The sequence below is a fragment of the Ixodes scapularis genome, unplaced genomic scaffold, assembly GCF_016920785.2.
Source record: "Ixodes scapularis isolate PalLabHiFi unplaced genomic scaffold, ASM1692078v2 PGA_scaffold3__209_contigs__length_174095766, whole genome shotgun sequence".
Classification (NCBI taxonomy): domain Eukaryota; kingdom Metazoa; phylum Arthropoda; class Arachnida; order Ixodida; family Ixodidae; genus Ixodes; species Ixodes scapularis.
In genome coordinates, this window is record NW_024609868.1 from 8,639,967 (window position 1) to 8,666,649 (window position 26,683).

The 26,683-nt window shown below is 43.7% G+C and overlaps 1 protein-coding gene across 1 annotated transcript in view; it reads right to left on the reverse strand.

Moving 5' to 3' along the window:
- The window catches only part of LOC8039301 (QRFP-like peptide receptor), an 82,034-nt gene that overhangs the window by 18,964 nt on the left and 36,387 nt on the right, over window positions 1-26,683 (reverse strand). The window contains exons 3-5 of the mRNA XM_042292987.1: window positions 12,800-12,987; window positions 11,688-11,945; window positions 2,175-2,285 (exon numbers count right to left, since the gene is read on the reverse strand). Of these exons, the coding sequence (XP_042148921.1) occupies window positions 2,175-2,285; window positions 11,688-11,945; window positions 12,800-12,987 (557 nt within the window). The remainder of the gene's footprint in view (window positions 1-2,174; window positions 2,286-11,687; window positions 11,946-12,799; window positions 12,988-26,683) is intronic.

A 26,683-nucleotide genomic window follows, 5' to 3' on the forward strand; every position in this document is an offset into this window, starting at 1 on the left:
CAATAAAATGAACATAAATTTGAGAGCATTTATTGTTCGTAGAGGTTCCAGTTTCTCATATTGTGTATTTTATATTGTTAACCTCGGAGCTTTCTCTAAATTGTCCTTACATAAAATTACGAGAAAAACGACATAAATCGTGAAACAGTTGGTTGGAAAGTAGTGAAGCGTTCTTTGTTAGTTGTCAAAAAAACTGTACGCTTAATTAAATTAGTGTGATTGTACGTGGTTCTATTGCGTAACAATAGCTATTTTCGTGCTTTTTTTTATTCGCTCTGTACTAGGAGTTCAATCACAAGCATCTTAATAGGCTCTGCTGAGGTGTCATGTTAAATTAAGGCTGCGGTGCCAGTTCACTTGTCGCCACAGAAGTGAGACCGCTAGCAAGATATGTATTTTTATGATGACTAGTTTTGGTCAGTATTTTTGTTCTTTCTGAACGTGAAGAGGATTGGGCATTCATGCTGCGAAGTGAAGAGTCGAACAAGCGGAAGACGCTTGTCAAGAGAGCCACGGCAGCACTCAAGGTAACTGGAGCCTCGGACAAGAGGCACCCAGTCAACTCCTCAATTTTTTTCTACCCTTATCCCCCCTCACCTTTTCCATTTTATAAAAATGTTTACAAGAACAACTTTTTGAGGTTACATTTAACTCACCTTCCAAACAAAATAGTTTTACACGTTCCAGACGCCTCGCGCTACAGATAAGCTTGCGATGCGTTAAAAAGACGGCTCTCAAAAACGAGGACAGTCGCAAGAAAAGCTTCACGACTCAACTGGCACCGCCGCCACACTTCCGAACACGCGAGTCACAGCTGGCATATTCGGAAAGATAACCTACCGTTTTATTCAATTAAGCAGCACGTTTTGTTCCCAAACAAGCTGAGCTTCCCGCAGGAGGCAAATATCATTCACATTAGTAAAATTTCCAGTATCTCACAAGCTCCGAAAATTAAATTCCTTCAACACTGAATTACTGCCCCGATACCTTGAGAGTGGAGCACTCGCTGATCACCGAAGATTGCCTGAAAAAAGGTTACCCGGATCGAATCTCACATAGACGACCATCGATCTTGCCATGACTTCATTGGCAGCAGTGTTGACTCTCGGCACGCTCGGCCATCCATACTCCGAGAGGTACAAGGGCGTAAAAGAAGACGCAGCATCGATTGCTCGTCCATTTTCCCGGTGCCAGGCTATTAGGCGTTCATTCATTCTTAATTGCCTCGTCCTTTGGGGGGTCGATTGTTTCCACTTGCCTCTTGCTGCTTTCTCACTAGGTCGAGCATTCTTTCGGTCCCACTACATACAAAGACGATGTTGATTTTGCGCGTCTAGTTTATTAGTTTGAAACCTTAGAACCCGCGCAACCGATGGAATGGGGTAATGAGAACGAGAAAAAATGCAATAACGTCTAATTTGAAACCGATGAATGCATAATGAAGTTAAATGATTCCCTGAACCTCTAAGTGCAACCCAGAAACGTGCCCACAAACAGTGAATGAGAGTCAATGTAAGACGTGACTGGTCCGCAGTATAGTTCAGAAATGCGTCCGCCTTCAAGAGGTGCAGTAATAGTTAACTTCCCGTTGATTAGAGTTGGTTTAAATTAGCGTAAACATTTGTATGGTACATAGAAACACAAATAAAGTCTAACATCGATATACACGCGTATATAATAAATTTTGGCATATACGGTTTACTCGGAGCCTAAATTCACAGACTTATTAACCTAGCAGATTAAAATAAAAAAAAACTACTTGCAGTCTCACTAAAAAGAAAACAAAATAATTTACAACAAACTCAGGGTGTACGGTAAATATTTGAACATAAATAATGTACAAAATCTAAAATAGCAATTTTGCAAGCTCATAAGATCTCAAAACTGAATTAAACTAACTTATTTCCAATTAAACAGATCTGAAGAAGGGAATAGGAAATTATAATGCATTCTTGCCGTTCTGAATAACCATTTTGTCTACTTGCTAGTAAACTCGCACAGTGTAAAATATTAGCTTACTGACCAGTTGAGTGACTGAAACCTCTTACGGAGAAGCGTAGCTATCAGCTACCGCGAAAATAAGAAAAAGAAGCTGCGTCAAACCTTTGTGAAACGTCTGCTGTACTAAGGTTATATAACGCACGAAGGTAAAATAAAGGTTAGGCACTGCTCACCGGTTGGCTATGGAGACCGTTGTCCCTGAACTGAGAGAAGAGCACAATGACTTGAAAGGGCATCCAACACAGGACGAACACAATGAGCACCACGCACACCAACTTCACCACCTGAAAAATGCGCACAAAATAAAAACACCGGCATAAATAAACGTTAAGGGGGGACGCTCGTCCAGTCCAACGCACCGTTTACAAACAAGCCCACGTAAACTCACACCAGGTGCGGGCACTGCGCATGCGCACAAAGGAGATAAGAAGGATGTGAAGCGTCTGCGCAGGGGCCTCACGTCAGAGCCGCGCGTTGGTGTATACGGAACGCAAGTTCGTCCGATTCTTGCACAAGGATTGCGATGATGTCAGAACGCCAAGCTCTTATTGGCTGATCAAAAAACAAATTAGTGCAAGACCTCAAAGCATCTGGCTTTGAATGTCTACCCACTATCCTTCCAATCAAAGCCAATCAGAAGTCGGAGTCGTTCTGACGCCACTGCAACCCCTGCGTGAGAAGCAGAAGACTTGCTCTCCGCTTAGAAACCACGCATAGCTACCATACTATGGTGCCTGGAACCCGTCCACGACTGGTGTGTTGACCGCGTCCAAAAAAGCGGCCCCTCAATTATTGCCTAATGACGTCATAGAAGTGTGACGCTGTCGCCGGCCGCGACCCTGGTGGCGTTACAGCAGCGGTGGGGGATGTGGCAGACGCCTGTTCGCTGCAGGTTACTCTCCAGCTTGACAGTCCGCGGACGCTTTAGCAGCCAGGGGTTGGGACGCTGCGACGACGGCGACACTCGCGATTGCTCGTGCTTTTTGCCAGAATATCTAAGACCAGCAGCCAGGATCGCGACATCTGACAGTATGGCACTCCTGCTTTTGTGACGTCATATATTGCCACTTATAGACCACTTTCGATACATGGGTAAAATAGGACACTAAACAAACCAGACGGAAGCGCGCTCCAGGCAACGTACTTTTACTAACAGCGGGCGGCTAAAATTTTCCTTGTGTTTCTTGAAATGCGAGCAGGTTTGTTATCAAAATGATTGTTAACAAGTTAAGTATTTGATAATATCAATATCAATATTTTTATTCGCAATATTTCAGCGTGAAAGAAAGCTATAAATTTGACAAACCTGAAACTTTCATATACACCCAATGACAATAAGCCAACATGGTGCTCGAAGTTTTTGTTTGTCAATAAATTCATAACTAACGTTTATTTTTATTAATTTCTTTCTAAGTAAACCACCGTCAGTAAACCAACCTTCGAGGAAATTTGTTGCCACTAAAATTTTCACAACGAGCGAAAAAATATTTAATTAGAGTGCGCCATGCTGAGGTGCTCACAAGCTAAAAAACTGGGAAGGGATCAATTTACATTTAGATTTAGATTTTGATCAGAGCCAAATAAGTTCACGATGCGGTTGGGACTGTTCCTGGCAGGCATCGCAACGAATATTGAACCACGCAGTTGAGTTTGACCAGGCAGTCTCATGAATATATGTCGTTACCAGCGTTGGGTCATCAACTCAATTTGAGCGGGGACACACCTGACGCGACTGTCGAAGTCATCAGATTTGAAGCGAACGATACTCCACTTCGAGGAAGTCAACAAAGGGCCAAAATCCATCGTTTGAGCAGCTCCGTTCGATCTCGGAAATCTAAGAGAACCGCTTATAAGTTCACGCTGCCGCGAAGTTCAGCACGCAATCCAACCGGGGCGTACTGGTGAACGAAACTCGCCGCGGAAGGTTTCTGCAGCCGTTCACAATGCAAAGCCTCATCTTGGTCTAGGCAACGCCACACGCTTTTGTTTTGGCCAAACTGCTCAGCGGCTTAGGTCGTCCTCTTGTCGTGGTCCATGGTCCGCCGACCAAGGCCTCGCACGTCTCGCCGGTCTTGCCTCCACGCTGCTTTTTTTAAACCTATACCAGACGGAGCGAGCGCAGTAGTCCGGTGCGCACAGCTGACACATCGCGTACCTCTCCGCTCCTGGAGTTTTGTTTTGCAAAACCTTCCGGACGCACAACGAGCCGAAACGAGCTGATCGAGGTCCGTCGTTTGCTCCTCGGTGCCGATCGAGATGCCTCGCCCACCTCGACTTCGCTTCGCTCACGTAAACCCCACCGGATGGAAGCGTGCTCAAATACAACCAAGGAGGTAAGAAGACATGGAGAGGGCATGACGTCATTTTTGTGATTCCTCGTCATAAAAAAACGTAAATAAGGAGAATGTAAACATCAACAGAATTTTGTAAAACACTGTGAGGTCACCGTGACGTTGCTTTGCGTTTGCTTTGTGCGGTGTACAATCGCAAGCAGACGCACGGCACGATGGAGCATCAGAGCATTCAGGGCGGCGAAACGAAAGTGTGTGGCGTCACGCATCGCCGTGGTGGGGCTTTGCGTCGTGAGTGGCTGCAAAAATCGCACCGGCAGATCATCTGCGGAAATTTCGTTTCGCCGGTAAGGCCCTTGTGAATTCCATTCCGAATTTCGCAGTAACGTGTAATAATTAGTGATCCTCCGACGATCACCGAACTGAGAAAGCGATAGGTTTCGTTTCTCGGTCACCCTCGCGGCAATAACGACCCCATCGAAGGGGGGGGGGGTCGGAAGTACATTGGCTCCCCGGAGAGGCGGACGTGTCCAAGTATCAACATCCCGAAGAGAGTGCTTTCGGCAGATCATCGAGAAGGGGGAGGGAGAGCCGTCCACAAGGGAATATGGCCTCGCCTCTCATCCGGGATGCGCCCTGACATGGCAACCCCCCAAGGTCTGCCTGATCTAGGCCTACAGATAGGGATGCGGGGAACACGTGATTCCCACAATATCTACAAACAGGCTAGGCAAGTGGACTGCATACGTGAAACGCACCTCTGAATTGACTATCCGGACGGAGGTACCCCTAAGGGAATGGGAAGGTACCTCTAAAACAATGTTCCTCGAACATACCAGTTTCTGGGACTCAAGCCCGCCTTCTTTCTATCACCAGGATACCCTGTGGGTATGGCAGCATCTCACACCCGTCGTTCAACGTGCATCAAGCCCCTCCGTCGTGAGGCTTCAGACGTCATTTATCACGTCAAGCAGTAAGATCCGCATTACTTCTCTAATTTAGAAGTTTAAGGTGTGTGTAACTTCGTCCATTTACAACAAGCTGTTACTTTCTTGTTCCAGTAATTCCCCGGAGAATTAAAGAGAATGCTCTGAGGGCCATGGACATGGCAAGCTAGCTTCGATGGCCGGACGCTCGAGACAAGTACCATCAGTAACCAGGGGGATAAAGTAAGAAAACTTAAGAGGCAGTTCATCATCTGGGCCAGAACAAGAAAATTAGAGACTGTATGTTGGGACATTTGTCGACATACAGCTTCATCCCTGGATGGCATGAGCATTTTCTGGTTATATTTGTACATGAGGCGAACTGTCACTGGAAGTAGGTTGACTTAAGATATATATATATATATTTTTTATCACGATCTTGCAAAATGAAAGTCTAGCAGAACAATCGACGTAATCCGCACGTGAGGTGCCGAGGGTCGGGAATCTTTTGTCTGAGCGTCAGACTCCGTCCGAGCAAAACAGAGCTCAAACGGCACATTCGATTCTTACATATTTTTGCATGATCATAATAGAAACATCACGTTCACATATTTTCAATCATGAAGGGTTACTATAATTAACTCTTACGCGCTTATGGAAATTATTTCTCGCTACCACGGCTAGGGGATTATTTTCGGCTTCTGTTCGGCCAAGAGAGCATGTCGCCCTCTTTCTGTCTCTGGTGCACGTCCTGGCTCTGCCCGCTCCTCCCATTGACCGAACTTTCTCTATATACTGCTCTTCTCCGAGCCACCCTTCTGCGGATGCTCTGCTGCTGCTCCGGCTGCTCTGAAGCCGGGCAGAGAAGAGGGCTGCTGGCTTTATATCACTCTGGCAGCTGGCGTGTTCGTCGTACCCACCCTGTTTGGACGCGCCGAAGATGCACGCATTTGAAGGCTTGTCTGGCCCAACGCTCTTCGCGCCTACAGATCAGGCGTTGCTTTAAGCCCAGTTTGCTTCGGGCCTCCCCGGCCTCAACAATGAACCAGCCATATCTCATCCGACGGACTCGTTCGATGCCGTTCGGCTCGCTCCCAGTGCCGACCTTACCACCTTATACAGGTGCACCTAAAGGTATTTGCGGGTGCCTTATGACTAGCACAACACATCGTTGTCGAACGTAAGTCCCGGAACCATCTTCATCCTCGAGACTGTTTTTGTGACCTCATATGGGTCATAACCCCAGAGGGCCCTGGCCGTTGATATGCCCTTGTTCCGCCTGGTCTTTGTCTTGAGCTTATCTGGAGTTCTAGGACGTAGTGATCTCCTGTCTGGATTGCTATACCCAGATATGTGTGCCGTCCACCCAAGGTACAGAGTTAAAACAAGAGTTAAAATCAGTGTTTCCAATTCAAAAAACAAACAAAAACCCGCTGTGTGAATCCCGAAAAACCACAGCAAACCGCTAAAGTTTAGGCGCACGCAATTTACTGCTGTAATTAATCTAAAAAAGTGGAATAAATAAAAGAACCCTGAAAAGACAGCTACGTTGCTCGCCGCAAATTGCTTCTATGCACAGTATGATGTCCATTATAAGATCTTATTACTGTTACCAGGTCTCACCAGGTGTTTTGTCTGCCGTTCCTGCCGACGTACACCACAATGGTTCAGATGTTTCGTGCACAGTTTGTGGCAGTTCGAAGTTTCAGTGACCAAGATCACATGCTTTGAAAAAAAGTCTATTTTACAAGGCATGTGAATCGTGTAACGGTGCTTGAAGCTGTGAGTAACCGGTCTCGAAGTTTAAAATCCTACTGCTCCCATGTTGTTTATTTAGCAGAGTTCACAGGCTTCTGGCAGACTTATAAAACTAATTAATACATTTACACACAAATCAGTTGAAGGCATGTATCGAGGTTTGTCACTGTAATATTTCAATGGCGTCACGACTGTTACACTCCCTGACAACAATTTGTTTGCCAGTAAGCATGAATGACGACGATATGGCTCTAACTTACCACATAAATAAGGTTATTTGTGGTACATAGCTGTAATGCAGAGAACATTGAAGACCACCAAAAAAGAAAACGCTAAGGACTTGAAAACTGCTAAAATCTCGCCGCCCGCAAAACACCATTTCTCCCGCTAGACAACTCAGAAAGCTGCGGGATGTATATGGAAAATTGCTGAATTTGTTACACTGAATAAGATGCAAATTCAAATGATACCATCAGTTCTACCCCCGCCTCTGCTTTTTAAAACCCACCATAATTCAATGTTTTACTTTACCTGTTTTAGTTTTGTTTGTTTTTGTGCTCTATAATTTTGTGTTTATTATCTCTTTGTTATCTTCCAAGCCGTAGTTTTATGAACCGTATCAGCAGCAGATAAGTCGGACGTTTTTGCCTCGATGTACTAGATGAACCATATTCCAAGTGATTTTTACTAATTTCAGTGACTTCCACGTTTTTTTCTTTTCTTGATTAAATATTCGCGAGGGATATTTTTTCCAGGTTTACCAACGCATTTTGTGATGCCATAGAAATTCAGGATAAAAACAATTATGCTGATACTTAAAAACAACCTTGCTGTTGTAAATTTAATATTACAAGAAGCTAAGATTGAGAAATAGAAAAAATAATGAGTAAAACAAAAACTCCTTGTATGATTGTCTCTTTGTTTTTTACGTTGCTCAGTTTGTGGGAGCATTTGCACCATTTTAGGTGTGTCTCAATATGGAGTCTTCTTAATATTAATAATCAAAGACAACGCCGTCGCTGAACTACAAATTTCATATTTCACACATTTACGTGCGCATTGCGATCACTTGGCAAGTAAAGTATGATATTTAGCTTACATCCTAGAAGACAATGTAAACATTAAAAAAATTATAAGCATTGGCAAACGCCACGCATGCAGGCCCACGAGTACGCCGGTACTTCTTGCAATATGTTTTGGGCTACGAAAATCGCATTTCCACAAAAATTTGTAAGCATATATTTCAAAGCGCATAGAATTTCCTAGTAACTTTCCCAGAAGTTTGATCATTTTGGTCTTGTTCATCCCAGTCCCATGCTGACAAAATACAAACTGTAAAAGTTCCCCGAAAAAGTACAGAATTGTTGGAATTTTGAAGATCATTGCGTCCATTAGTCTTTCCACTTACCCGCGCTAAGAAATAAACAGGATTCAATAGAGTGTATTTCTTGAACTCGACCATAACTTGTTTGGCTTCAGGAATATTTCAAACGAATTCGGACTAGGACTGGGCATCGATTAAAAATTGTAAGCCAATTAAACGCTACATTCTAATAATTTAATAAATGGATCGATCGTTGGCATTCACCTTTAGTAAAATGCTTATAAAAGAAGTGTCAACATTACACACATTTTTGTTACTATAATTCTCTGTTTACAATGAAGGAATGTACAGCTTCACTGGCACTTTATGCTCTACACTCCAAAAAATAAAAAAGTCAAACAATTCAATCATAATATAATTTTTCTTGTTACTTTTTTATAATGTCCCAGTCTCTCTTAATTGTAATCATAGGCAATTCTGAAATATATTACCATACAAAGCAACCAGGCTGTCTTTTAAAATGGGAAAACGTGTACGAAGTATTAAAGCAAGAATTTTACCTTCCCTAAAAAATTTCCAACTGTGATCACAACCGGTACCGGTTGACAATTAATCACGATTAAAGCGTTAATTGATTAATCTTCAGGCTAACAGATAAATTGCCCAGCCCATAAAGGGTAGGTCAATTTTTTTTTTTTTTTTATTTAGCCGTTATGTATGAGCCAACCCGCGCATGCCGAGGTGCAAACGCAGAATCTGAATTGCAATTTGATTCGTCAATTCTATAAATGCCTTCGACTTAGAGGCCTTTAAATGCTAGTGAAACAGCTATGAGGCAGAACCTCAGAAGGACATGAATGGTCCTTCGGTGGTTTATTCAAACAGTATATAAGCAGCTTAGGTTTCGCAGAGACTTTCTGATAGCTTCATTTAAATTATCACGGAACACAACCGACAAGCGACGCCTTTTTATTCCTATAGTGAAGGATTTTACATTACGTTTGTCTAACTACCTAAAAAAAAAGACAACGTGTGCTCGTCCCTTCTATATCTTATAATTCAAGGCTTGTGTGGAACAACTTGTCGATGTATGGCGCTTCATTCTGCTATCTAAGAAGCCAATTGAAAGCAAGAGAAAAACACAAGACAGAACAAGAAAAAGAGAAAGTAGGAACAGGAACGGATACATGATAAATAGCGTCTCTGTACAGTGCCAATAACGACACAGTACCCGGAGAGTAGCACACGTTTATGTTAATGTGGTCGTTTTATGCGCCTCTAAACCATGCCCTCTGCTTTTTAACTCTCTCAACACACGAGAAAACGTTTTATCGAGATGACTTAGAGAAAGAAAACGAAGTGGTATTTTATATTGTTATCACGAAACGGAGACCGACTGCATTTGTTGGAAAATGTCTTACAATATAGGCACCTCATTTGATGGTATCTTACGACCTAAATGTGGAGGAAACTTATTCCCATAAAGACCAAGAAGCATTAGTATCACATGGGTCAATACCATAGCATCATGTTTCTGGTGTTAGATATAAGACCTTAAACGTCGTTCTTTCTGTATAGTTTAAAGTGGCCATATCGATATTGAATAAATGAACAAACGTTAATGCCTACCGTGAGAAGGGCTCAACGGCCTACATGGGGAGGGGTATTATACCATTTTTGTTTTTGTAATATATTGATATTAAACTTGAGAAAAAATTTCACGGAGATGGTCTTAAGTCTTACACAGAAAAGAAGCGTCATCTTATAACGCTCTCGCTTTCTTTTGCACTCTTTTCTGTGGAGCGTTTTGAATATTTGTTTCTGGCATTGTCAAAGTCATGAAACCCATGCGCAACAAAGATACGTTTGCCGCTCGCGTTATTTTGTGTTCTTTATTTCTTTGAAACTTCGGTCGTCGTGGCTCTCTTGATGATTTTATTGTAACGCCAACATCGACAAACGCAAGAGGGAGACCATGTGGTAACCTCCAGCAGATGAAAGGGTACGAGAAAGAAAAAGAGAAGGGAGATTCAATTCTCGGAGAATTGCGTCGTTATTTCTTACGATAAATCTTTGAGCGGGGAACTGGTGTCAGTTTAGCTTCCTACATTGACCAGAAAAGGAGGTCTTGGAATAACACTACGTTTTTCCGTAGATTGCCTGCCTTTCCAAAAGAGCGTAGGTTTTATGGAGGAAAAGTTGTCTCGGTCTTAATAACCTTACTCTCTCTGCTTACTTAACGCCAGAGCCTAAAACGACCGGCTGGTTAAAAGTCCCCTTTAAGTGACCGCCGCGGCTCGTAAAAATTTGGGCCAACTTCCTTCTGCCGTAAATTATGTGGCTTATATCAAACCAAACAGAGGTGCTGCCACGCCCACCAAGCCTCCTCAAAATAGCACTTAACTCATGCCTGAGGAGCAATTTTGGCACGTGCGCTTCGTGCCTCCTACACCCTGCCGACGAGAAGGACTGGTTCTCTTTATCAACACTCCTCCTAGCTTTGCATCATAAACTAAGCCACCGGTGGAGTGGGAAGGAAGCTTGATGCGGCACCAGGATCGATATTTCTCTGGCAGACTTCATAGCGCCAATGTTTTTTTACTGTCGCAGAGCATCCTTTCCCTGTAATGGTCACATTCAAGACACCATGCTGCCTGACACCAGTAATAAATCTAAGCAACCATTGGTGATTCCCAACGAGAAAATATCACCTGTCACCGACGCAGGTTCTCGGTCACCGTAGACGTTTATTATTGATGTATCACGATACCGGGGTGATGAATGTTCGCTTCTGATGTTCGTAGGAGTTTAGTTCTAAATATATAATGCGTCCGAAGCGGGCGTGACGATGCTGGGGTCATTTATTCCTCCGCAATCTGGTGCCAACCAACCGCCCCGTACTGCCATCCCGCTGATGCGCACCTCAAACGGGCCTCCAGCCTCTTTCTGCAATATACTTTCGGAGATGAGTTTCTTCTTAGAGCGAGTAATCTTTACAAACACCCTTGGTAAAAATCCCCGAACTAAAATTCTTCCAGAGAAAACAACAACATAATGTAACGTCACACACTTATGGTTGTAGCGTGTCACAACGGCGGACTGCACAATTTTACGATATAGTTAAGTTGCGCGATCTCATAGCGAACATAATTAGTAAGAAGAAAAATATTCATACCGCGATAAAATTGAGTTCATAGATAGAATTACGTATTATATTGAGATTACGAAGAGTTTATTCCTCCTGGAATCTACTGACGCTCAACCTAACACAATATCACCTCAAACGATTCAGAGAGCATGCGTTTAGTTGGGGTTTATTGCCTCTACGAGTAGGTGTTTTTAGACAAATTTGAAGCACAAGAAATTGCAAGAGCGCGCTCACTTCACCTTTCTTTTGGCTCTTGTATACAGAAGAGTGTTGTTGGCGTTGGCTTCTCCGGGATGTCGCTCTCTCCAGAGCGCGTGCAGAATGAGGGCGTACGCGGAGCTCATGACGAACACGGGCACGAAGAAAAGCGCCACAGTGACGGCTGTGTAGTAGAGCTGCTTGGACGCGGATCGGGCAACGCAGACCCCGGTCGCCTCGTCGAAGACAACTCGCTGTGGCCAGCTCTCTCCGCAGTACGTTAACCGCACATCGGTCCACTGCGAATGAAGAGATGAACCTTTAGAATGCACAAAATACGAGAGTTTACGAGAATGCGGCTTTGTCCTGTCGTGACTGCGGCTTTTATTCGTTTGTGTTTTCTGCGCTGTTTATTCCCATCATGTGGGACGTTTCCCAACCAGCTCAATTGGTTACCTTTGTATAGTTTCTTTCTTCTGGATTGCGCTCTCCTTCTGTCGGCAGTAAAATTTTCATGTACAGCCGTCCTGACATGGTTGCGTATTTGTTTGTCAACGTTTACTGAAATTTGGATCTATTGTGTACAAAAGTTTGCCATGATCGGAAGGCCTGTTGATGAAGATGTAAAAAGAACCAAAAAAATTTAAGTTTAAAATTTAAAAAGGGAAAGAAGTTCGACGCTCGCAATTATTTCGCTGTTGTTTTGGAAGAATCGTGAGGACGTGACTTTCCATTGTAAATGCTTTTCCTCTTTTGGTGTTTCTCTCAAATATCTTCCACTTTCAACAGGAGGCCAAAAATAGAAGATTGTGCTCACCACTAAGCTGACTGAACGGTGGAAGCATCGTCCTCTCTCGACCAACCAATCGCCTGACTCCTCTCTCTACGGGGCAGTATGCGCAAAAGCACGATCGCGAAATACCTGTTTGACGATTGGCTGGTCCAACGAACACGTAGTTTCCACCGCCCTGTTACGTTATCGGTGAACGGCGTCTAGTGACAAGTTCATGCCGTCCAGATCCGAAGTTTTTGCTTGCGGGCACCTTGAGAGGGTCTCCATTATAGACGATGACGCAGTCTAGGGTCCCTTCTCCCACAAGTGAAGCACCGGTGCGTCGGCGTTCAAGATCTAGCGCAGTCTTGCCGGTCTTACCTGAACGGTGTAGGGCGTGGTGTACATGAGTAGCGGCGACGCGACGGCGGCCGAGATGAGCCAGACGGAGGCCAGGACTCCTCCCGTGCGCTGCTTGGTGATCCGTGCGTGGAACGGGTACATGATGGCCGTGAACCGGTCGCACGAGATGGCCGACAGCGTCAGCACGCTGCACGTCAGCGCCGTCACTGCAGATACCAGAGCCATTTCTTATCTAAAAATTCATTTTTATGTGTTTTTTTTTTACAGGCGTGATTACCTAACATGTAGGAAGCATCTAAACATTCTGGCAACACTGAACAGTAACGATACGCTGCACCGCAGCAAGGAGTTTTCCTACATCGTTTCCGATGCCCCGCAACGCTCTCCAAAACCCGCAACGAGTCTCGCAAGTCTGCAGACAAGGCTAGTGGCGCGCATGCGCAGTAGCCGCGCCTTCGTTGTGGGCCAACGTGGCGGAGGGAGACAAACGACCTACGAAAACACTCCGGTAGAAAGCCCGAGTTGCCCTTCCTGGCCGCTTTGCCAGTGATTAGGTTAAAATTAATCGTGCAGAGCGAAAGCGATTCCAAACTGCTATTTTTTTATTTGTTTAGGGGGTGTTTTATAACTTTCACCTTACTGGCAGTGCATCGAATTGAACGTGCAAATTGAGAAGAACTCATCAAAAACGCATACAATTCTTCGGGAAACGTTTCGCGGGCGTGTTCAAGGAAAAACACATATCCGTGTGTGACGTGCACGGGTTCAGCGAGCAAAAAAATCGCTTGAAGACAGTTCAGGAACAGGAGACCCTTCGACGCGAGCAACCCCCCCCCCCCCCCCCCCCCAAACTAAATGCGAACGTTGTTATACCACGAAGAACGTCGGAGGAGGATTTACGAGTCACTCTTGACCAAAGGGCCAAACTGTGTCAGCGCACCGTCCCTGTCTCTGTGAGATAAAGAACGTTTCTTCTTAGATGCCCTGGAACAATGTGTCCTTTCTATGTTTTTTCTTCTTCTCGGTTTGTTTGCTTGGCGTTGCAGTATTTGCACTCGATGTTAGCACAAATAAACTACAGTTGTAAGTCAGCGCTGTCGTTCATCTGCCTTCTCTTTCTTGTCCGTCTCTCTTAACTCTTTTTTTTTAATTTTTAACTGAAATATTACCTAGCCCTAACGTCAACGTTAGTCACTGGTGACAATATTATATTATGTAACATAATGACATGGCATAACACTATAACGTTACGTGACCCCATAGCGTCACGTGGCACTATGGCGCAATGTAACACCACGACCCCACTTAACACCACAACGTCATGTGACACCGTGGGGCAAATCTGGACACTACTACGTTACGTTGTAACACCACGACGTCATGTAACCAGAGGTCGGCATTTTTAGTTGAACTCAGTTACAGCCAGTTCAAAATAAAAAAGAACCCACACACCGTCACCCTCATGGCCACACTGACCTTATTTCAAGTCCTCACCCAGGATCTCATTAACTCGTGGACTCACCGAAGTCACGAACTCAACCCCCTTACCGACCCAACTCAGCGATCTCACGAACTCAAGCCCTCCCCGACCCAACTCAGCGATCTCACGAACTCACGCGCCTCACCAACTCGTGAACTCACCAAAGTCACTAATTCACGCCCCCCCCTCCCCCCCCCCCCCCCCCCCCCGAACTTATCAAACGAACTCACACCCGTCATCGAACTCATGAGCTAATTCACTCACCGACCTGAACCACTCAGAAGTAGTTCTCGCCCTTACCGTAGTCGCAACGCTGGCGCTCGTGTTGCGCACGTTGAGCGGCTTCTAGAACCCCGCCACAGCCGCTGCCGTCTTTAGCCGTCACGTCGCCAAGCGGCAAAATTGTTTTGTATTTTGTTCGATTCGCTTCGACCTTTTCCGCGCACTGGCGCTTGAAGAAGGAGCGCTTTGTTGGGATACAAAGGCGCATCATCGCGAGTTCTGAGCAGAAGTACTCTTTACGGTGTGCATTGTTCGTTTCAAGCATTCGCGACAACTTCGTGCAAGGATGGCGTGAGCGTCTGCAGCTTTGTTTGTCCAGGTGTGAATTATTATTTTTGAAACACGCACCAAACAAGAATGCGTATTTTGTTTCTGCATAGATTATTGCGAACTTCTCCTTAGTGTACAACTATTTCAAAACAGTATGTCCTTATATTTATCGTCGTTCAAACAAATTATTTTACCTGAAATAACTGCCTGGGGGATGTTTGTTCTCTGGAAGATTGAACGATTGAAGAACTTCGTGCGTGCCATATTATTGTATTTTATCTTTTTTTTTTTTTTATCGCGGCTCACATTTTCTGTTGCATCGCCCATACCAATGAAACCTGGAAACGTATCATTTATTTATTCATTTACAGAGTTTCTACAGCGGATCAAGGGCATTATTATAGAGGGAACAGAGGAAAATACAGTAGGTTAACATTCACCTCCTTAGTTTTACAAACGATAAATTTTAAGTTATTGTCTATAATGGTGACCAGCTCAGGCGGCAGCATGGTTCAATCTCTGACCGTTTTTAGAAAAAACAAAAGAAAAAAAAGAATTACCAAATTGTTTGTGTTTAAAGGAACATTCGAAAAACTTAATTTGAATAAAGATATTGTGCTCAAACGTAGGTCAGCTCCAGAAGGTACTCGCTTTTATCAATGCCGGTGTTATCGTAATAAATTTAGTAACAAATGAAGATCTACCTGAATGTTTGTCTTTATATCTGCTATGATTCCTAACCTAGCATGACTTTCATCCCAAAAATACTAGCCTGTGGATCATAATTATTGCGAACAAACCATGCCGCTTGATGTTGACATTTTTCCAATCGCTGAAGTAGGTAACCTAGCTAAGGATGCATATGACCCACCCGTACTCCAGTATTTATCTTGCATGTAAAAAATAAACTGTTTATTAAACGTCTCGTGAAACATCTTTAATATTTTTTTTTAGAACGAAGTATAATATTATACTAGCCTTAATTATTGCGTATACTATTTTTTTATTTCATTTATGCGACTGGTTAAAAGACGCCCATATATTTAAAGTCAGAGATACTGCAAAGGGCACTGCTTTCTAATAGTATACCTTGTTGAAAATCTGAAAACAAAACTCTTCGAGAAAGCAAGGTGGTTACATTTCCCAATATTTAAATTCATATTCTACTGATCGCACCAGTTAGCTACGATATGTACGTCACTTTGCAATACCCGGGAGTCTTGTGGTGCATTTATTTATCTATAAATTACACAGTCGTCGGCAAATAGTTTTACTGTGCTAGAATGTCGTTTATATGCATTAAAAACAACAACGACTTAATAACACTGCCCTGCGGCCCACCCGATGTTACGTTTATGATTGATTATTTACTGCCATTTGCAACAACAGACTGCCTGCGACCGTTTAGGTAATTTTTTATCCAGTTTTGTACATTGCGACTTATATTTAGGTATGCTAGTTTAATCTCAAGACGTTCGTGTGGTACAGTGTCTAATGCTTTACGAAAATCTCGGAAGATTGCCACAACTTGCTTATATTTGTCTATAGCTCTCAATATGTAGTTTTAGAATTCTGTTAGCAGCGTATTACAAGAATGCCTCTTTCCAAGGCCATGCTGGCATGGTGTCGAGAAAGAATAATCTACCGATTTTGTGCCTCTTAAAATATTATACTTCATGAATCCTGACATAAAATCTTCAGCGGTGCCAGACGTCCTCAGTGTTCTCGCTGCTCAGAAAATGTGAGCCTGTGTTCAAACTGGTCAATATGTCGAACACAGATATTTCGAAACTATATAAACAATTGTATTTTCTATTTAAACAGTTTATTATTTTTCGCCACAAGATAGTTCTAAATTTGTGTTCACTAATTTGAATGAATAAACTATGGCTTAGTGGTGTAAGCGCAAATTCTTTTACTTTTTATATTTAAATTACTTCAGATATCCACGCAATATTCAAAGAGGGGGAGGGCACGGTTATGTAACCTCATTAAATGGTGTAAAATTCTTCAAGGTTGATTTTGTTCGATACATACAATGCGTGAATGGGTGGGGAAGGTTGTTTTCGTGCACGCACGCCCAATGCACGCATATCAAATATTACTTCATTGCTTAGGTTTGGATCTTACCCCCTCCCCCTGTTTTTACGTGTGTAAATATAACTTTTGCTAAAAAAAGAAAAATATCGCTCTTCGTAAACGACCGGGACATGCACCGGTGCGAGCTGTACCGGTTGAAAAATAGTAACATATTGGGATTATAACTAATATCAAAATACTATTGGAGCTAGTAAGAAAACCCTTTCTCCGGCACGCGAAACGTTTTCGGGTGCAGCCAGTATTCCGACCACCTTCAATAGACCCTCGAATGGTGGGTTAAGAACGTCAAGGATTTGCTACCACCAATATTAAGCGAGAACAAAAAGATAAATTTATCTGCCTTTGAATCCAATCTAGAAACTTATTGTCAGCAATTGATCTATGACGGTAAACAATCGAGTTAACTTTTATTTGCTACAAAGTAAATGTAGCAGCCTTTAAACCCAATGGCGAACAAGTCGGGCGCTTCGGCGTTATCGAGCACGAAGACATGGATGTGTACATTTTTTTTTCAGAACTCCAGGCTATAACTTGAGCAAACAAGTATAAAAGCAGATCGGGACAGTACACAGCCGGCTTTTTATTTAATGTGGACTTAAGTATCAGCGACCGTGCACAAGACAAAAGCACTCGAAATGGCGTCTGCCTTCAGGCGTACCGGCGTATAGCGCCCGTTTTCCTTCAACACGAAAAAACAAAACGGCGCTCGTATATCGGCACTTCGCAGTCTAAACGAGAGCGGCCGAGACGAGCTCCTGGAGAGCCCTGTCCCCTCACCTGTCACTCCGACACGAAGCAGCGACCAGTGGCAAAATACCACGCCAAGCCGCCGCGAAGCAAGGCGGAAGCAAACAGCGTTGATAAATCCAACGACGCCTTTTGCTCCTTCCTCATCACTCGCAGAGAACCAGCCGTACAAGGGTAACTGTATAGGCTACAGTTACTCTAAGCCGCACGAGCTGGCAGCGCCCTTGCGAAGCGAGGGTCGACTCAACTTCCCCGGAAATGTACGGAGAAGTCACATGACACGCCCTTCCTTGACGTCACTCCGCAAGTTATGCCCTCAGGGAGTTCATGCCTCGTTAAACACATGAACTCACCAACCTCATGAACTGATGCCCCTCACCGAACTCATGAATTCATCGAACTCACGCACTCACCAAAATCACGCCTCTCGTTAAAACTCAAACTCCTGCGTTTTTCAGCCTTACAAATTCACCCACCCTCGACAGGTCACTTCTCGTGACAGGGGCCGTGACGTAGAACGAATAAGCTTCGCTCCGTGTGACACTCTTTCCCATGGCCTTGCTACGGCCCGACCACAGCAACGCGAGCAAGCAAGGCTCGTGAGAGGTTCTTCATTTAAAACTACCGGTTAGAAAAAATGAGATCTATCGGGATAATGACCCAGTCCACACGGCAATCGAAGTGCTGCAGTTTCTGGACGGAAACATGGTTTGCGCCCCTCAACCCTCCATATTTTGCAGGTGTGGCCACGTGTGAATTTTTCAATCTTCCCTAAAGTGAAGACGAACCTCAAGGGACGGAGGTTCGGCTCATTCCAAAATATCCGGCAAGAGACGAGGATTGTCTTGAACAGCCTGCAGTAGGACTTCCAATAAGGCGTTCAAACAATCGAAGGCTCGCTCACTTCTCATGACTTCAAAGGAGTCTGTACTTTTAGGGTGATGGCGGCCAATAAGACCGGAGGCCATTTCACCTGTTTTTAAAAGAGCGAGTTGGAAACTTTTTGATTCAACATATGAAACATTAATAGTACGCAAAATAGACGTGGAGACAAAAACAAAACAAGCCCTATACTCGCAACTGGCATTTTAATTCAAAAACAAGGCAGAGAAGAAAGATACAAGGTTAATTACTCTTATAATCAAAAAGTCCAAAGTCTGAAAGCGAAGGAATAAAGCGGAACGCACGGGATATATGAAAAGAATTGCAAATATCAATGACAAAAAAAAAAAAAGCTTGTAATGAATTTTCTTATATAAACATATATCTATAAAATAAGTTTCGAGATTATTTCACCAAAACACTGAAATAATTTGTTTAACAAAACACATCACATCATAAAGCAGAGCAGATTCTTGTCGCTCAACGCGCCAGGAGGTGCACTAACATAGGCATCTATGTTAGTGCCAGGTCTGCGCTTCGTAGAGTTCCCTAGACCTTTACTCACGCAACCACTTGAGGACTTTTGTTTGTATGAAGATCGGAGTGCAGTGGGCGGTCTTGGACATGCAAGGAGAGATGTCCTTTCGGTGAGGAGTTTAGTGATTGCGCCTGTTCTCGTGCTCTGCTGTGTACTTAGAATAAATTTCCTCTGAAGTTTCATCTCCAGCCCCCTGCCGCGCTAACATCAAAATATATCGGCAGACTATTTATATATGCGGAAATGTTTTGAACGCAAAATTTCATCTCATGTTAACGAACCACACTTTTTGTTTTATCCTCAACAAGATGCGCTGATATCAAACGTTCTCAACAACCTGACAGTTTACACTCCTGGTTCTCTTACCGAAACTTTTATCTGAAAATTTTATCAACGACAAACGTCTAAAACCAGAGCTACATAAATTATACAGGATCACCGCAAAGTTCTGCATAACCTTAATAAAGGTATAGTCATATTCTCATTTTTCCTGTCAGATATAATTCCTTCAGAAACTTCTCTCGCCTTTCCCAGCTCCCTTTACCCAGCTTCGTCGCTAACGCCAGCCTAACCGACGACTTACTCAAGTCAGAAACCCGCGAAGGGTGTCAAATTGCGTGCAGCGAGCGGTAGTCTTGGCTGACACCGTAATTACGTGTCGCAATTAAAGCCAGGGTCGCGGGAGAGAGAGGTACCAGTGGCCACTTGTAATCCAATAATGTCCCTAGATCCTTTGTTGTAGGTCCACGCTCAGACAAATTGCGTGTTGTCACGATGGTGACAACGGCGGCAAATCTGAGAACCGAAAGAGAATAACCCCTGACCGTTGGGCCTCATTACTAGAGAACCAAAATGTAATACGAGTTCGCGCTTCGATCTAAGGTTAGCTGCCCTACTTTGAATGCGTCGGAAAGGAGGTTCCACTTATCGCGCGGCACGCCAGAAGGCCAGGGTTTGGTCAAACACTTCTGGAGATCAGAGAATTCTCCAGACAAAGCAAAATAAAATAGACACTCTAGGGGACCATAAAGAAATATTGGGTTAGAACTTGACAAGCATCGTACGATCGTACTTGCTTATGTATGGCGCAACAACATGCTAATAGCACAGAAAGTCACGTAGTTGGAGAAATAAGAATAGAGAAATGGGTTCTTTCTCTTCTACCTACGCGTGTTTTTTTTTTCTTTTTTATGTCATCATTACAACAAAAAGATAAATGGTGATATTAGAGTACGATCATTTCGGTCTAATCTGTTATAGCGCTGTATAATAACGCAGACGTTTAAAATACACATATTGTACATCTGCTCTTCAAAATAGTAAATAGAGTACTTCATTTCGATGCCTATTCTCGAAGTAAATATTTTAATTACTGAAGCGATAAAATTAATCTTCAATGTGTATAGTCACTGATAATTCCGAAAAACAAACACAGTGGATAAAAGCACAAACAATAACCACTGTTAGACAAGTAATCGAGAAACTTTATAAACTTCAAAGACAAAAAAAAAAACTGTAAAAGATAAATATTTGGCCTGTAAAGTTCGAACACCGACTAGGGCATAATTAAAAAAAAAAAAAAACCAACTCCCCGTGCTAATAATTGACTCTATCGACCGAGTAAAACGCGTTCCAATCCTCAACTGTACGAGTTCGCAGGCAAAGCAGTTAATTAGTATTTTTCGAATTCTCCTCATGTCGAAACCGAGATCTTGGGGCGGCATGTTTCGTCAGACTTCATCGGGTAAAAGTGGCTCAAATTAAATGGAACAGCGGGAGGAAGGGATCTTATCTCTTCAATCCCGAATGCAGCGACTACAGCTGTGACACGCCCACTGCCGTATTCTCTTCCAACGCTAGGAACAAATCGATTGGTCGTCCGCGCCGGAATTGTTCTTGCTCCGTGCTTCGCATTTTGCTTATACGTCCCTCATTTTGGTATCGCCATATAGGATCGGACGTAGTCCACTATCTGGAAAACGCGATGAAATGAAAGGAAAAGGAGCGACAGCCGGAGCTCTGGAATTGTTTCCGGCGACATTCTTTTCATCACTAACGCTCGGGTCGAGAAGCGTACGGCACGGCGACCTTTGATTTAAAACAATGATTTTGCTGCGTTTATTTTAGAACGGGTTTAAATATCGTCTTCCCTTTTATGTTTAAATGAATATACTTTTCATGTGGTTCTTTGTTAAGGCACCGGTTCTAATTTGTTTTTACAGTAACTCATATGAGCTTCAAAATTTTGACGTGGACGGGTAACTCCACTTTTAAGTGCGGTATTGGAGGGATTTTTTTGTTCTCTATCGTTAGTTTCTAAAATTAACAGAGGGATTAGTGGTATTCATTCGTGCACGAACTTGACTTAAGAAACTGCAATCTGCTAAGACATCGCCTAAACAAAGCAGAACAGAAAGGTGAAGAAGGAAAGGAAAAAAGGCCGCAAAAATGTTTTTCTACCATTTGGTTCGCTGGGTCTTCCTGAATAAGACACTCACATACTCAGAATTATTATTTCCGGCGCGTACAATATTAGAAAACAGTATAAATAAAATAAGCTCAAAATATTCAATCCATCGAAATAGTCAGTCAATAAATCTTCTACCTAGTCATAAAACCATTACTGCGAATACTTTAAATTATTTACTACTCTTCAGTCAACACAAAAATAGAGACATAGTGAAAAACAGCGCACAAATGACGGGACACAAAGTGGAGGACGGACACTGGACATACGCTCACTAACAACCGAAGGTTTACTGGAACGCCCACGCGCGCACAGTGGCACGCGCAAGTACATGCTCTTCTTTTTCTTCCGACAGAAATAAATCCGAATACAAAAAAAAGAAAAAAAAATTGAAAAAGATAGTGAGAAGAAAATAAAATTCTACAGCGAAACAAGGAAATCTTAGGTCCTAATGACGCGTTCGCACCACGCTGAGGAGCATACCGGGACGTTGCGCAACGCGCGATCAAACGAAATTATAAGAAAAATTATTTTTCGGCACCGGCACGACAAAACGCTATGCCATTACCTCCTCTATACTCACAAAGCCAGGCAGTTCGATTACGGAGTCATAGAGTGCCCGGTGGCAGATTTGGAGTGCGAGGATCTGGTAGCAGCGAGCATTTCTGGTATTCAGCGCACAGCTTTTGCAGCGGCGAGGCCCCGAAACATGGTTTTCAAACGCGACGTGAAAAGAAGCGGTAGTCCGAGGAACGTCAGAAGCACGAGCGGACATTCCATCGCTCGGGACAAGTGTGTTTCGGCGTCTCGCCGCAGCGGGTCGCCCGTTACATGCCTCTTGTCTGCCGCTCTACCTTTTCACTTTCGGCGGCCATGTCTTGTGGCGGTCTGCCAGGCTTTGTCAGTATACAGGAGGCTATCGTTAAGCTCATGCGCCGCGTTCACACCACGTTTGCACTACGTTCACGCCGCGTTCAGGACACACTATAGACCTTTACGGGATGCGTGTGATACTATATTTAGGACGGTCACAATCGAGAAATTGTAGTTCCCTGTTTGTCAGATGTACTGACGCGACACTGATGCGGTGGTCTGGTCCACAGGTAATACAGACGTTCTAGCAATATGACTGTTATTTTGTGAAAGCGGATTATATTAAAATTTATGTAAAGAAGAAGCAAGACTACGCAAATCGCCTATGGAATACTGCGGCACGTGATGATTTTTTTTTTTAAGCATAAGCTGACAAATATTTGTAGCGAACATGAATGTACATTTTTTCACCGTGACTTATATAGTTCTATAAAGTGAAAGAATCGGTGTCCGAGTGGGCTAGCGCACACCGGCTCGGAGCCCGTGGAGCGAAAACTCGCGCTGCAGAACCCAGGATCTCGGGTTCAAACCCCTTCCTCCCCCCCCCCCCCCCCCCCCAGCCCCCTCCCCACCCCCGCCCCACTTTCTGCTCGTTTCGATCTGGATGAGCATCGTGCCGGCATGCGGTCGTGTGATGCACGTTAAAGACCCAACGCTAGCAGTTGCACTGCATTGGCTAAATTCCAAGTCGCCCGTTGAGGCAGACTACGTACTAGGCGGGTATAAACATACACACAACCCTTTTTTTTCTATTAAGTGGCAGTCTACGAACATTACAATGAAGTCAAAACCACCCACCTCGACTCTTAAAGTACAAAAATATTTCGATCACTACATAGGACTAATAAATAATCTTAAGTGACATACGTAAATCCCAACTTAGCAAACAAAATAGAGTTTCGTATAACCTACAGTCTGCGAGAGGTTAAGAATCTCAATTAAGGGGCAGTTGCGAAAAACTTCTTATGGCTCGACCGCAAATGAGACTGCTGGATAAGCCAACAAGAACGCCGGGAAACGAATCTCAAAACGAAAATCGTGAAGGTAAAAAGCCACTCCCTACGATTATTGTGCTCTCAAATCTATACTTACCATGTCTTTCCTAGCCTTGTTTTCTTAATGCTAAATCAGCATTTCTTTTTCCTCTCATGACATCTTAGAGTGCATTCGAATGCCCTCCCACCCCCGTCTTACACGTGATGTTTCAGCTTATCAAAAAGTTTGATGTTGACTACAGTCTTCTTTTTCTTTCTGCAGAAGCGCAAATACTCTACGCGTGCATGCACTCGACGCTCTGATTCGTCTTGCGCTGCGGCAACGAGAGAGGACGAACCAACCTGAAATTTATAAAACTTTCTGCTTTACCCCCTTTCTTCTTTCTCTTTCCTTACAAAAAAAAAGATAAAAAGATGGTGACTGTTATTGATCGACTCCAAGTAAACACCAGGTCTGCTTTGGAACGTGACGTGTGCGCGACGCGACAACTTTCTTGGCACGCGAAGGCATTCGCTGTACCGTCTGCTCGATGGATCATCGACGCCAACAGCATACCGTCAAAGTGCCTTTTCTAGTTCCGCACGCCCTAGCTTCCTCAGGGTTACCACCAAGCTCCACACCAACGCATTTTTACGCCACCGCCTTTCGTCTTTACCTATAGGGCAGCTATTACACTTCCCTCCATTAGCTGTCTCGGATTCCAGTGACAGCTTTATGAAGAAGAGCACTCTTCCTCCAGCCACGCTCGGTCCGCCGAAGCAGCCCCAATAACGAGGATCTAATACACCGCGTGAATGTCTGACACGCCATTCCGCCACGGGCTCTAAATGACCAGCCTTTGATTTCGAAAGGACGCCTTCCTCGATCCCCCGCACTGATTGCGACAAAACGGAGCCCCGACGAAAGTAATGCTGGCCAAGGAACTTATCACGTTGTCGAGATTAAGTTCTTAATCAAGTTCCGCTTTACGCAACTGGCGTTTCTTTGGGACTAGACTGCTCGGTCTTAGAAGGAAGGCTGACTGATTGGGCAGCAGTAGACGCTTTCGGGCGTTTAGTGCCGTCGAGTGGCCTAAATAGTAGTTTAGCCACGTTCTCGCGAGAATGGTGGTAAAAATTTGTCTGGACCGTCTCCTGACCTGCAAAGCTCATGGGACAGCCGACCGCCGTTATCGACGGAATGAGCTCGGCGAACGATGAGGCTAATGACATTTTTCTACATGGCAAAAAAAGCGTGCAGTGTGGCACTGAGCACGGCGAAACATCATGTTGAGTGCCACGTTAACCTGTTTTTTTTTTTTTTTTTTTTGGAGCGCAGCTTCTAGGCGCCCGTTTCCGGCTTGACCGGCGTCTCCGTTGCCGTCGGCGTAACCGCGTGTCGCACGGGACGTTCCCATAATGACGTAACACGTGACGTCACGTGTAACGTCACAAGGGTCACGAGTGACGTCACACTCGGGACGTCACACAGCGCCTAAATTTAGCGGGAATATTTTCCCGCTAAATTTGGTGGGGAACGCCAAACGTGCCTTGTCACGGCGGTCGTCGCCTTTGTACGCAAGAATTGCGACAAACGCCACGCACTCGAATGGTGATAGTGATCGAGTTGGCGAGACTGCATTTCGCAGGAAAAAAGAAAACTATTTCGAGAAGTTGGAGGTAACCTACTCCGCTTCACTGTCAATGATGACTCTGTCGTGTGTAACGCCGGGCCAGATGGGACATTTCGTCAGCCAGTTTAGCGTCGTTTAGGAGAAATAGTTTCCTAAGCGAGGCGAACGACCATACTCGCTATGAGGCAAAAATATAGGCTCGCCGAATTGACCTTCCAAGAAAAGGGGATGGAACGGAAATATTCCATTGCATTAGCATTAAAGACCTATATATACTCTAATCTCACGTCTTCCAACGCGCAGAAGGAGCGGCCGAAACCCAACTAAGCCTTTTTTTTTCATAGATTTGTCGCCGGAGGCTTCGGCGATAAGCCCCGATGCCCGAATAAACGTTTTACCGGCGGTGTTTATGCATTGCCAAATTTTATTAACTTCCCACGTGACTCTTTGGAAGTCTCCAAATTCTGATAATTCTCAAGTTCTCGGTGAAGTCAGGCGAAATACCGGAAGGACGTTAATATATAATTTAGAGTTTATGTGCCAGGCTAACAAAGCGCACAAATGGGCTCTCACGAAGCACTGGGGATTGATTCTGACCACCCGATTATCTTTGTGCGTATAAATAAAATCTTCATTCACGTCGTTTTTTTTTTTTTTTCTTAGCTTGCCATAAGATTTTACTAAAACTTTCCATAGATATGCTTTACATTCTTTACCCTGCGGTAATTTGGAGTATTTTGAGGGTGTGATGTAAAAACAATTGAGCAAAGAGATTCTAGTTGAGCCCATTTCCTACAGTTGAATGTAAAATAGATTCCCCATCAAGATTAGCCTTCCTAATGCGCAATTATAAAAACTCAAATTGGCTTGGATTTAATCATTTGTGTCGTCACCACTTCGAAAAACTTTATTATTAATCTATATCTGATTATTACTAGGAATAGCACAGCGTAATTCTAAACACTGAATTTCAATTAATGTATAATATTTAACAAACATGCTATATCGACAGCTGTTAGGAAAGTGGAGAGGGGCGAAAGAGGAAAAAACGGAGTCCTTCTTTCTTGCATTCTCTAGACAAAATCATATATTCTCAAATATCAACGAAAACAAACATATACTTGTCTTAGAAAGACTGGTCTTAGAAAGTCTTGTCCAGCCGTTCCAAGACGAATGTTATAAATTCACTGTAAAGACTTCCTTCTGCAGCCGGAATACTATCTAAGATAAATAGAGATCCTTTCTAACAACCCCGGTAGTACTAAATACTCGAACTACACAAGGACCAAGAGAAGAAATTTCAAGAGAGTTACTTGAACAAAGCGGGATATGTTGGTAGCAAGTATGAGGACCGAATCAGACTTGTAAAGGCACAGATCGTTTAAGATGTACATTATTGAAGACAGTATTTATGGCAATTCAAGTAGGAGGTCTTTGTTGTTCTAAGTCAAGAAGGCAGTGTTGCGAACTAGGATCTAAAGGGCTAAATATCCGCAGAGAGACACACTCTGTGGAGCGTGTGGAGGGATAACCACAAGAGGTCCTCGCGAACTTCCGGAAATCGCTACTAAAACCTGTAAATAAACTTTTATTTAAACGTAATATTAACCATCAGCTGAACTTAAGCATGTTAAATATTAAAAGAAACTAAATGT